This window comes from Osmerus eperlanus, chromosome 1 (assembly GCF_963692335.1).
Source record: "Osmerus eperlanus chromosome 1, fOsmEpe2.1, whole genome shotgun sequence".
NCBI lineage: Eukaryota > Metazoa > Chordata > Actinopteri > Osmeriformes > Osmeridae > Osmerus > Osmerus eperlanus.
Window position 1 is genome coordinate 21,972,196 of NC_085018.1, and position 11,155 is coordinate 21,983,350.

Below are 11,155 nucleotides of genomic sequence, written 5' to 3' on the forward strand. Positions count from 1 at the left end.
GTTTTTACTGTACTGTTTTACTGTGTCATATAACTATCACTGCTGTCAAAAACCTGAACACGCGTAGTCATTTGAAACCAGGGCATAGGCCAATGTGAGAAAAACTAAAGTATGGAGTTTTGAGACACCCCGATGGTGGGATGTTTTGCCGTGAACCTGGCAACCCTAACTGGTACAGCCAGCAAACTGATCAGTCTGGCGAGACTAGCACATAACAACTTGACCAGATCAGACCTGAAGAAAACAAAGAAGTCTTCTTTCGACATTATCAGCTTTAGTTACAAGATATACATTTATATTTTTTAGATTGTCATAATACATTCGATAGTAATGCCATCTGACAGACCTTTCAAACAAAGAAGGACATTTGGTAAGTATGTTTCTTGGCGATACTACTAGTAGAGCGAACCCGCAGGCGCTAGCTACAGTAGCTACTGTAAACTGTATTTGTTTACCTTGCCATCAAGTGGCAGTTAACTAGTTACCTAGCTTTAATTTGGTACACATAATCAGGGGTCAACTTTGTCTTGCTGCTGTTCAGGTATCTAGCCACTGTTGGCAAAGTTAGCGATGAAAATTTGGAAGCAATAGTTGACGTCAAATGGGCCTGCTTGTAATTATGTTCTGTTTTGGCAGATAGCTTGGGAGGGTTGGCATAGCTAAGTACTAGTCAACCACCACCAGCTGTCAAAGTTGTTACATTAAATCAGTTTATGACAATGCATCTGTAGGGATCTCTAGAAATGTAAATGACCCGTCAAAATCCCAAATCAACAGTGACAAGGGCGGATTAAAATGATATAATGTTGGGATAAAAAGGCCACTTCCAGCTATCTTTGTGAGTAATAGGAGAAACTAATTTATGCTGACACATTGTACACAGTACACGTGTTCAGTGAATTATATTGTAATATGATACACAATATGACGATGGGGCGTGGAAAGGGAGGAGCTAAAAACAGGCCGTTGCATAATCTGAACAAGTTAAGAAAAACACCGATCAGAACATAACTGGTGTCAGTGACGTGTTGATGATAACGTATCAACTTGTTTATTTTGTTTAAAGTACTTTATTGGATCGCGTTGACATAATGAGTTACAATCACAAAGGTATCCGATGATTCTTTTGTAGCGCAGCTATCAAACATTTCAGACAATTACCTCTAGTCAGTTTAGCACAGTGACCCTTAAACATTCTTATAAAAAAATGTTTGCTGAGTACTGTAATGTTGCGTTCAGATGTAGGACGTTAAACAGGTAATTAATTGCCCAATAGTAGCCCACCTAGACCACAACAGTGGAGCAATTCATAGCTGTTCCTCAAATCAATCTGAGCTTTAGCTTGGGCTGCACGGGAACCTAGTACGATTTAGCTTTTTTACCCTTGAAATTCGGCATTTAAACTCAATGAAAACAACGCAAAAGTAACAAAGAAATACACATTTGAGACGTACAGTAGAGTCCAACTGAAGTTAAATATGGTGGGATTGTTATATATCTCTCAGCCTAACATTATTTACAATTGCATAGTAGACTATGTTTCTGCATGTTGCCATGCCTACATTGATCAGAGTGTGTAACAGACAGGTGTTTGAGTCATTCATCAATCACCTGTCTTTGTCATCTGCAGCTGATCGCTGCAAGGAGGTGCAGCAGATCCGCGACCAGCACCCCAACAAGATCCCAGTAAGTCTATCATTGGACTCATAGGTCATTCCTGTTCACACAATGAATACAGTATACCTCAATTCTCTCCCTTCCCCTCTGTTACACTGTAGTATCTCAGTGTAAAGATAGTCCACGTTTCCAACACTTAAGGTGCCCTTGATTCTGGCCCTAGCAACCAAAACCATCCACTCCCCCAAGTATTTGAGATAGTTGAATCAGTCATTTAAACTCTAATGGAGAACTCCATCTCTTTCGCCTCATTGGATGATCAAATGAGATTCCTTCTCAATAAGGAGTTTGCCTGATGGCTCCTGAAAGCCTCTCTCAGGTTCAGTCCCACTAAAGTGATTACAGTAAGAAGTCTGGTTCACACTCAAGCCACACATTCCCTCTGCTGAGGTGTGAACTGTTCCTGGTGGATAGCAGAGGACTGCTAACAAGCACAGACAGAGCTGTGGAGACAAGTAGCGCAACAGTGTTACAGACAAGGAAACAAAGGGAAAGATAGAGCTACAGTCAAGGCCATGCTCAAGTCAACAGACAAGACACACACTATGATACTTCTGTTTGTGGTCAGCATTAACCAGTATCTGTGTGTGCTCACGTGTGTCATGCATCTCTCCAGGTGATCATTGAGCGGTACAAGGGGGAGAAGCAGCTTCCTGTGTTGGACAAGACCAAGTTCCTGGTTCCTGACCATGTTAACATGAGTGAGCTGGTCAAGATTATCAGGTGAGCTAACAAAATGACCACAAATCATTTGGCCTGGATAACAGAAACACACAGTTTGAGAAGAGTAGCACTGTATTGATCCTTGGGGGGAAATGGCGCTGTTATAGTAGCAGATACAACATTCTGAATCAGATAGGACAATATAAATATACAGTAGTGCAAATGACAAGTAACAATGTTCTCAGCATGCCTGGGAAGTGCAAACATGCCTTAGGCACGGTGTACTGTGCCTGTCTCCCAGTGTCATGTTGACCAGTTTGTTTACTTCTCTGACGTGTCACTGCAGGGTAGTGGAGGGGCAGGGGGTGATTAGCCAAGAATAAGTGCATGCACTGAACTTGTGGCCTCAGGGAACATTCAAGCATTCTAGCTCATTTGGACCCGGAAGCCCCACTGTGCAGATTTAAGGGAATCTGAGAACTGCAAGGATTGTGGTGTTGGCTTAGTGCTCGCTGGTTAGACTTGACAGCATATAAATGTTCTCATATACAGCCCATACGTTTTACTCAGATTCCAGAAGTGCAGAGTGGGTCTAATGTGACTGCCTGTGTGTCTCCTGTCATAGAGGGTCTATATATGGCTGTCCCAGTGACTGCCCTGGTCTTGCATCATGTGTTTGTAGAAGGAACAACTTTCAGGGTGGGGGAGATCAGGTGCATTATTTCACTGTCTCTCTGTGTCTCTCTCTCTCTTACCCAGGCGCCGCTTGCAGCTGAACCCCACCCAGGCCTTCTTCCTGTTGGTGAACCAGCACAGCATGGTGAGCGTGTCTACCCCCATTTCTGAGATCTACGAGCAGGAGAGAGATGAAGACGGCTTTCTATACATGGTGTACGCCTCCCAGGAGACCTTCGGCTGCTAGGGAGGAAGAGGAGGAGGAAGGGGGGGGTGAGAGGGAATCTGAGAAGAAGAGGAGAGAAAGAAATATGCCCCCACTGGGTTTATCCAATAAGGATCATAGATAAACATCACAGAGTTCCCGTCCCCCATTCCCCCAACCAACATCCCGATTCCCCATCCCTCGGCCCCACCCCCCTGGTTCCTGACCTCCCATCCCAGTACCCCTACTCTCCTGCTCTGTCTAGTGGGGCTAGTTAGAGGTACTCCTGGAGGACCAGTCCCACAGGTCATAACATATAGTAGTCCTTTCCTATCGCTTTTTACTCTGTAGTCATACTCTCATTACCAGGACCTGCGGCTATAATCATAGCACCTCACATGGCTAGGGTTTGTAAATAGATTTTCACCGAGACACTACATTTATTTTGTATTGATCCCGTTTTGAGTTTTGTATTTGGTTGTTTTAAAATAGTGTCGTCCTAATGTGGTCGGCCTTCCCTAGACTAGAGGGTTATGTATCAGCTGAATTTCCCCCGTGTGTTAACAGACAGCTATAAAATCCACCAAGGTAACCCACAGTATGTAGTGCGTTCAAGTCCTGAGAGATGCTACGCTAAATATAAGCCACCATTGAACACTATTCACCCTTTAATAAGCTAGGACAGTGTTGTTCTTAGTTTACTGCCATCTCCTCTGTTTCTCTCCACAGCCTTCACCATCTGTAGTCAATCAGCTAGTATGGGGAATCAGATGGAAGGTGTTCGTTTCTAGCAATTCCCATTCCTGAGGATATCTAGGCCCGGCCCAGAAACATCCTCTTGTTGCTTGTCTCAGGATTTACAGAAGTTCACCAGATTGATGGCTGTTTCAATAGGTCTATAGAAGGGCAAGATGGAGCTGCTCTTGCCTTGCTTCATCCAATCTCATTTCCTCAGATCTAAAGTCCAGGGCAAAAGTAACTCGGGGTTAGCGATGCATGTTTTGTAACAATGGGTTGCCAGGCTAGGCAGAGTATGTGACTCACAGTTGTCGAAGCAGAAACTCAGCCAAACTGGGATGACCCAGGCTGCAAAACAGGCCCCTTCCTGGTTTCTGGGCCAGGCCTGACCTAGCTAGCTGAGTAATATTGGTGCTGGGGCCTAATCAGCACAATGCTCTGCTAGGGATGTGATGTGTGTTGTGATATTAGTTAGTAGAGTAAAGAGTTAACTAGTATATAATGTAGGAACAAGTACGCTTATTTGCACATTATAAATTAAAAATAAATATAAGACTCTGCATTGAATTTAGAAATGACTGTATAACATCTATTCATTTTGTATGTACTGTTTTTTTCTTCCCTGTAGTACACCATATATACATATGTATGTATGTAGTTGTGTGTGTGTGTAAGTGTGTCTGCCTTTGGGTGAAATGACTTGGGGAACTAGCAGGGCGTGAAACACTACACACCTTGCATGTTTTCCACAATTTGTTTTTTTAATTGATTAAGCAATAGTTATAATTGTTTTTAACTTTATTTAATTACCAATCTTTTTAGATTTGTCCAAACCAAAAACAGAAAGAAATGTATGTATGAAACAAGTGTATGTATAATCTATTATATGTAATAAACTCTGTTACAAAGTGTGTTTATTTGAAAATTCTGATATTGTAACTAATTCAAGGTGTACACATAGCAACATTGCTACATTATTTTAAGCATTTGCCAATAAAGATGTTGCCTTGGAAAATTTAATGGCTTTGTCTTACTTAGGTTTGAGTCAATGGATCAAATGATGTGGTCCCATGGTCATCCACCACCACTAGATGGCTCTAGAGTCCAGGATGTGACTAACAACCATCTCAAAATTTGCACATGCTGGCATTATCTGGCTCATTGAAAAGTTAATTAAGTATTTGACCATTTTCAGTTTACTGAAAGACCAAAACACACAGATCAGCGGGTTACATCAGTTTAATTATACAAGACAAAGTACAGCAGAGCACAGCATCCTCCTCAATTTCATCCATGTTCATTTTTATGTTACCCTGTATGGGCTTGATTTGTTGCAATAGACAATTGCAACAAAGACAAGACTAAACGGACATTTCCCACTTCAGTATGACTCTTGTCCTATCTCATATCCTATTATGTTGGTTTGGAATGCTGTCCCGCTACAGATGCAGTTACCTTTGGCTGGAAACCAGGAAGTGAAAACCTGCCTTCTACACTTTAACATGGAGTGGGGCCTTCACTCTTCACTAAAAAGCCTTTTATTTGACATGGTCAGTTCAATGCAAGTTACAATACTTCTGTTATCATACAAAGTTACACAGGAACCACACGACAAAACAAGAGTTTTTAAGGCACTTTCAGTCTGAAAGGGCTATTGATAAAACCATTTTTTTGAAGCGTAATGTTCCTTTAAGTATAAGGATTCCACCAGGCCACCAGTGCTTTCCAACCCCTTGAAGCTGGACCGAGAAGGAGAGGAGGAAATGGGAAGGTGTAAAGGAAGAGAGTGAAAGTCAGGTGGGAGGGAGGGAGGAAGAGATGTTAAGTAGGAGGAGGGGTGTTTAGTAGGAGAATTCTCTGACAGATGTCTCACTTGTTGCCTCACAGGAGTATCCCCTTCTGTGGTAGGATGGACTGACAGGAGACACAGCACTTAAGTCAGGCTGTGGAGAGGGAGGGAGGGAGAGAAAAGATTTTAGGTGAGACAAGGTACTTCTACAGCTGTTCTCTGTCAACAACCTATTGAAATCGTGGACTTCCATCAACATTCTGCTTGTGGGTGTGTCTTGTAACTGACCTGTCAATCAGAGAGTCTCTCATCGTGGTGGCGATGGCGCTGGGTGGAGCCTCGCTGAGACGGAACACACTCTCTATGACAGACAGCTCTGTGCTAGTGGTGTCCAGGCCGCAGAATGCACACCAGTCGTTCACCACCATCCCGGCTGCAATGACTTCACTACCACGGTTCACTGTACCAGCCTGGGGAGAGCACAGGGAAGGAGAGCAGAGGATATACCCAACCTTAACACTGCCTTCCCGTGTTCAGGAACATACTCTGGCTCAAGGTATTCTTACAGTGCCAACAGTTTCCTTGGATGGAATAAAGCAATCCCACAAAGTTAGCTCTCTCTAACCCCATTAATGCCCACCCCCTTAGTGTTGTCAGAAGGTCCTCACCACCAGGGGAACTTGCAGCAGGGAGGACAACTCATCCTGGTCCTCTATAGAGGTCTTGGGGTGGACCAAGCCTCCCTGGTTGCTGAAGGTGCAGTAGCTTCCCACCAAGACCTGCTCGGCCACTGTCTGGCGGAAGACCTCCACCTTCAGACTGTCTGCCAGAATCTCCTCAGTTTCCTGCATGGGAGCATGGGTAATGTAGTCAGACAAGAGGAGGATCAGGAGAGTGTGCTCCCAAGTCAGACTGGAAGGGGGAGATGATTAGGTTGCATAATTAAGTCAAGTGACAATTGTGACACACTGTATTTAAACAATCTTATCTGGTGATAGAAAGGTAATGTCCAGTCAATCTGACTCTTACTGTGTGTTAGTGTGTGTGTTTATACCACACTACGGCTGCTGTATGTGTGTGTGTGTGTCTTTCTCTCACCCTGTCGAGGTCTGGGTGGACCAGGGCTACATAGTCATTGCAGGCGATGACATTGCCCAGGGCGGACAGTCTCTCCTCAACCCGCTGAATGCGAACGGAGTCAGGCAGGCAGTTCCTGATATGCTGCAGCTCCTGGTCTGTCGTGTTGTTGGGCACCAGAAGCCCGTGGCGGTTCCCTGGGGGAGGGGACACAGAGGCGACTGTGTTAGAGGGTCATACCTAGAAAATCCACCCTACAGATACTGTGAGGCAGGAAGGGATCACTGCCTGAACTCAAGCTTTTTCCACAAGTGCTACATTGCAGTGTTTTCCACTTGTTTTAAGGTCTTACTGGAGTCTAGACAGCTCCTGACACTGTACTCACCCACACACATTCTCCCGATTATCCTACAACCTGCTATGGAGGCGTGGACCACTGGGATGGTCTCCGATAGCTCCCCTTCAAACACACTGGGGTAAGGGGGGAGATACAGACCACAAGTCAGTATAACAGCAGTAACCAATACCTAGCCACATGCAGCTTGGAGTGGAACACGTCTAATATGGCACTCAACTTCTGGACAGTGTGAGACCTGTGTGTGTTTATGATCCGAGTTATACACTTGCAACCAGGAACATGTTTGTGTTTTCTAGCTACTACTCTCTAGATAAACGGTTACATAAGCTTTAAAGACAGCCATGTTTATGGAAGGGAGTTCATCTTTATGAGATCCATTACTCACCTGTAGAAATTCTCTGATCCACCAATGGCCACTAGACAGTATGTGTTGGTCAGCTTTGCGAAGCAGCCTATTTCGTTGTTCTTTTCAAATGATGCTCTTACAGCCATGGTTGTGTCTTACAGGTGTCTTGCGATGATATTTTGGGTGAGAGTTTTTACTGACACTGTAAAAGAGAGTGTTAGCCAGTTAGCTATAGTAGCTACAACGATCGTTGACTTCTATCTAGCTATCTTGCTAGCTAAAGATACTACCTACATCTTGCTCAACTGACAATATAGCAGTACTGAGACACTAGTCACTGACCGTAACTTTCTAAACAGCAACAAATCCGCACATATAATGATAGAATGAAGCTACTATAGCTAGGTAGCTAGTTGAGTTGACGTTTACCAGCTAACGGTTAGCCACATGTCTCAAGTTTGATAGCGAGTTATCTAAACTTTACAGGAGTAACGTTACCCTATTAAGCAAACAGAGTTAAAGCTTGATGCCACTGCTTCATGCTCCATATTACCATAAACATCATACAAATGAAGATATCAAATTGATGTTAGATTCAAATCACTAATACTTCACCTAGCTATCCAAGATGCGTGGCCTCGCAAGCAAGCAAGCATGTATGCTTATGCTCCCTCCTTCATCCCACGTGTTGACGTCAAGGTTGCCAGTTAAGTGAAACATCCCCCCTTTTGTCGTAATGTCAAAACAATTAATATTTTATCAGGTTTATGGATAAGTGTGTCAGAAACAAAACCCCAATATCCCTTTTATTGTGGTACTCATAAAAATAAAGTGTATCCTCCATTTCAATATTGATCTTACAAATAAATCAATACTAATATAGTATGACTTTTAGAAACCTGACAACCCAGTTTAGTTCTTTGGTGGAGTTGACGTGATGACCATGAGCTTTATGCATTTAAAAGGATACATTTGCTTTCAGTATAGAAGGTATAGTGTTCAAGTGTAACCGCTACACTGATTAAGAAATAGAGATGAGGCAGGAGCAGAAACGTTCTGTTGCACTGCCGTCTGCACTCTTCCGTATATCTCTATTCTCTCTCCATTAAACTATATTCGTTTTGTATTATGTATTTTACTGTCTACTAGTATAAGGACACAAGCACTACAGTAGATCCAAACACTACAGGATCCTCTGGTACTCTGCCTCCTCCTCCAGTAACTTGCATAGCAACTGCAGTCTAGGCGTCTCAGCCTGGTGGATTTTGTGCGCCAACCAGGTCGGGGCTCCGTGTGACGTCTTGTTTGTTGACACTTTCATTAGCTAGCCACCTGTGCAACGTCATTGCAGTAGGGGAACATCGGTCCTCGAACTGTCAGACATTATTTTCTGCCTGGAAACACTATAAACTAATCGGAAGAGCGAGAGAGAAAGAGTTGGATCTCGTGGGGTCGATTGCGAGGGGTAAAGGCATTTTCTAAGCGACCAGCTGAAAATAGGCTATGCCTTCATCGATGCTCGACACAAATGTAGCTTGCAAGGCCAAACATATTCTGATGCATGTTTAAGATGTCAGCTTGCTTTTAAAACAACGTACTTCTGGCAGTTTAAATGTTTCATTCGGTTACAGGGATATATATATAGAGGCTCTGCTTTATGAATGGTAGCATAGACTAATTGACTTAAGATACAGTATGTTTTAGCATTAAAAAATAACCCTACTGATTGAGTAGCCTAGGCTATGTAAAGGACAATTTCAAAACAGTTCTGAAATAAGCATTGAAGCGAATCTTTTAGAAGCAAATAGTACGCTATTCGCTATTCCCAAACTGTGACACATAGGCTATGTCTTTGGAAAGGAAATATAATTGGGTATTGCAATCATTCCAATGAACCAGTGGGAGTTAGTTGATGTGGGTAGGTGTGACCTCATGGACAACCTATAGAGATAGTGTTACAGTTTGTGTCCCATCTACAGAAAGCTAGCTAGGGAGAAGCTAGGAAGCTAGACATCTTCATCATCACAAGATGACACTGTCTTATTAAAACATATCAACTACTCTCTCTCTCTCTCTCTCTCTCATGCACAAACACACAAACTCAACACACACTGTCTGGTTTTCTCCAACTCAGTATGGGGGGAGGCCAGAGTCATGAGAGGAGTCTGCCAGAGAAGGGGGAGAGGGTGGGGTCTTTATCCACATCCCAGGATTCCCAGAGACAACCCGCCTCAGAGAGCACCACTGTAGAGGGTAGGGTACTAATTATCTCCAGTGCTATGACTGACCTTGGCTGTAGTGTATGCAGTCTCCTTGTATTATCAAGGGTGGGGTGAAGTTGATGGGCTACTTGGCATTTGTGATTTTTCCTCCTCCTAATTCTTCTCTTCCTTCTCACCACTCCTTCCTGTTCTTCCTATTCTTTCTCTTGTCAACTTCCATAATCCTCTTCCTCCTTTGCTCTTCCTCTTTTTCCACTTCCCCTTTCTGTTCCTCCTCTTCCCCCCTCCTCTTCCTCCTATTGTCTTCCTCCAGAGCGTTACCCAGAAGCCCCAGCCCAGCTGCCCCAGTGCCAGATGGGTAGCAGAAAGGTGGATGACATGTGTTTCATGATCTCCTGCACCAACTGGTACTAAGACACTATGGACCAGCTGTTGCTTTTCTGCGCTGTCTGAAATGAACCTCAATTTGACCTGTGCTGCCTCTCCTGTCATTGTTTACTGCTATATAGTTGAATGCAGTTTCGAGGTTTTAGAGCACTTTAAATCTTGTACTTTAATTGCTGATGCTTGAAGCACCCCCCCCCCACACCCAGGACCTTTGTCATACAATTACTGTAAAGACATTTTGTAAAATTTGCCTTAAAGATTCTGTAAAGTGGAATTGAAAATGAGTTTTAAGTTCATCACACTACAGAAAAATGTGTTGTTAACTACCCATCCAAATTCAAATGAAAAAAAAACACAGACAAGTATGTTAAATTAGGCTTTGAAATCGTGAGAAAATCAGCAGTCTTCTCTGCTTGACACTGGGGGGGGCGTGTCGCCTGAAGGAGTTGAAGCTCCGCCCCCTCCAATTTATTGAATTTAGCAAGACAGCAACACTAGCTAAATCAATTGCAGATATCAGAACAGACCTACCTGCAGTCTCTGAGTGTTTTATGTGTTAATTACTCGATTAGTCTTTGCATCGTACCAGCTGAGTAACAGAATGCAACCGTCTGTGATCTGACGTAGATAGGTCGCTGTGACGTAAAGCGGTCGGGTTTTGGCTCCGCCTATACAAAACCTGAGCTGAAAACGGTAGAGAAATTGTTCAACGGTCTAACTCCACATTGCGACAGAGTTTTCGTGCTCTGCACATGCTTTCAGGAACTCATTTCACACATATATAATGTACTGAGAAGCAAATCATGGAATTTGCTTTACAGAATCTTTAATTGTATAATTAAAGCATAATTGTGATTTAATGCTGTGCGTCACCCCACCTGCATGAAGAAGTAAATATACTGTAAATATACCTATAATAAAATAATCAGTCATGCAGATAATCAAGTTTTCACTTTTATTGAAATGTCTTTGTTAATAGAACATGGTGATATTGTAAGATTCTCAGTGTGGTCCTGTA

The 11,155-nt window shown here is 43.2% G+C and overlaps 2 protein-coding genes and 1 long non-coding RNA gene across 4 annotated transcripts; 2 read left to right on the plus strand and 1 right to left on the minus strand.

The window, feature by feature from the left end:
- Positions 1-179: 179 nt before the first annotated feature.
- Positions 180-4,978, plus strand: map1lc3a (microtubule-associated protein 1 light chain 3 alpha). Its single transcript, XM_062470438.1, has 4 exons — positions 180-370; positions 1,631-1,686; positions 2,294-2,400; positions 3,100-4,978. The coding sequence occupies exons 1-4, from the start codon at positions 331-333 to the stop codon at positions 3,260-3,262; spliced, it is 366 nt and encodes a 121-aa protein (XP_062326422.1). The 5' UTR covers positions 180-330; the 3' UTR covers positions 3,263-4,978.
- A 201-nt stretch (positions 4,979-5,179) lies between these two features.
- On the minus strand, positions 5,180-8,208 carry eif6 (eukaryotic translation initiation factor 6). Of its 2 annotated transcripts, none has more exons than XM_062470413.1 (7): positions 8,144-8,208; positions 7,568-7,730; positions 7,210-7,295; positions 6,846-7,021; positions 6,416-6,592; positions 6,036-6,217; positions 5,180-5,901 (listed from the first exon to the last, which is right to left on the minus strand). In XM_062470413.1, exons 2-7 carry the CDS (start codon positions 7,672-7,674, stop codon positions 5,892-5,894), a joined length of 738 nt encoding a protein of 245 aa, XP_062326397.1. In that variant the 5' UTR covers positions 7,675-7,730; positions 8,144-8,208; the 3' UTR covers positions 5,180-5,891. The 2 variants fall into 2 exon arrangements, with proteins under 2 accessions (XP_062326397.1, XP_062326406.1); XM_062470422.1 differs by having other exon boundaries at positions 8,082-8,180.
- A 613-nt stretch (positions 8,209-8,821) lies between these two features.
- LOC134027098 (uncharacterized) lies at positions 8,822-11,078 on the plus strand. The gene is made up of 3 exons (XR_009931419.1): positions 8,822-8,993; positions 9,663-9,781; positions 10,064-11,078. It is a non-coding gene; the product is annotated as an uncharacterized LOC134027098 (long non-coding RNA).
- The last annotated feature ends 77 nt before the right edge of the window (positions 11,079-11,155 follow it).

Coding starts and splice junctions, on each gene's coding strand:
- map1lc3a (XM_062470438.1), top strand. CDS start 331: ATGCCATCTGACAGACCTTTCAAACAAAGAAGGACATTTG. Junction 371..1,630: donor CAAACAAAGAAGGACATTTG/GTAAGTATGTTT, acceptor TGTCATCTGCAG/CTGATCGCTGCAAGGAGGTG. Junction 1,687..2,293: donor AGCACCCCAACAAGATCCCA/GTAAGTCTATCA, acceptor GCATCTCTCCAG/GTGATCATTGAGCGGTACAA.
- eif6 (XM_062470413.1), bottom strand. CDS start 7,674: ATGGCTGTAAGAGCATCATTTGAAAAGAACAACGAAATAGGCTGCTTC. Junction 6,593..6,845: donor TCCACCCAGACCTCGACAGG/GTGAGAGAAAGA, acceptor GCTCCCATGCAG/GAAACTGAGGAGATTCTGGC. Junction 6,218..6,415: donor TGCTGCAAGTTCCCCTGGTG/GTGAGGACCTTC, acceptor TGCTCTCCCCAG/GCTGGTACAGTGAACCGTGG.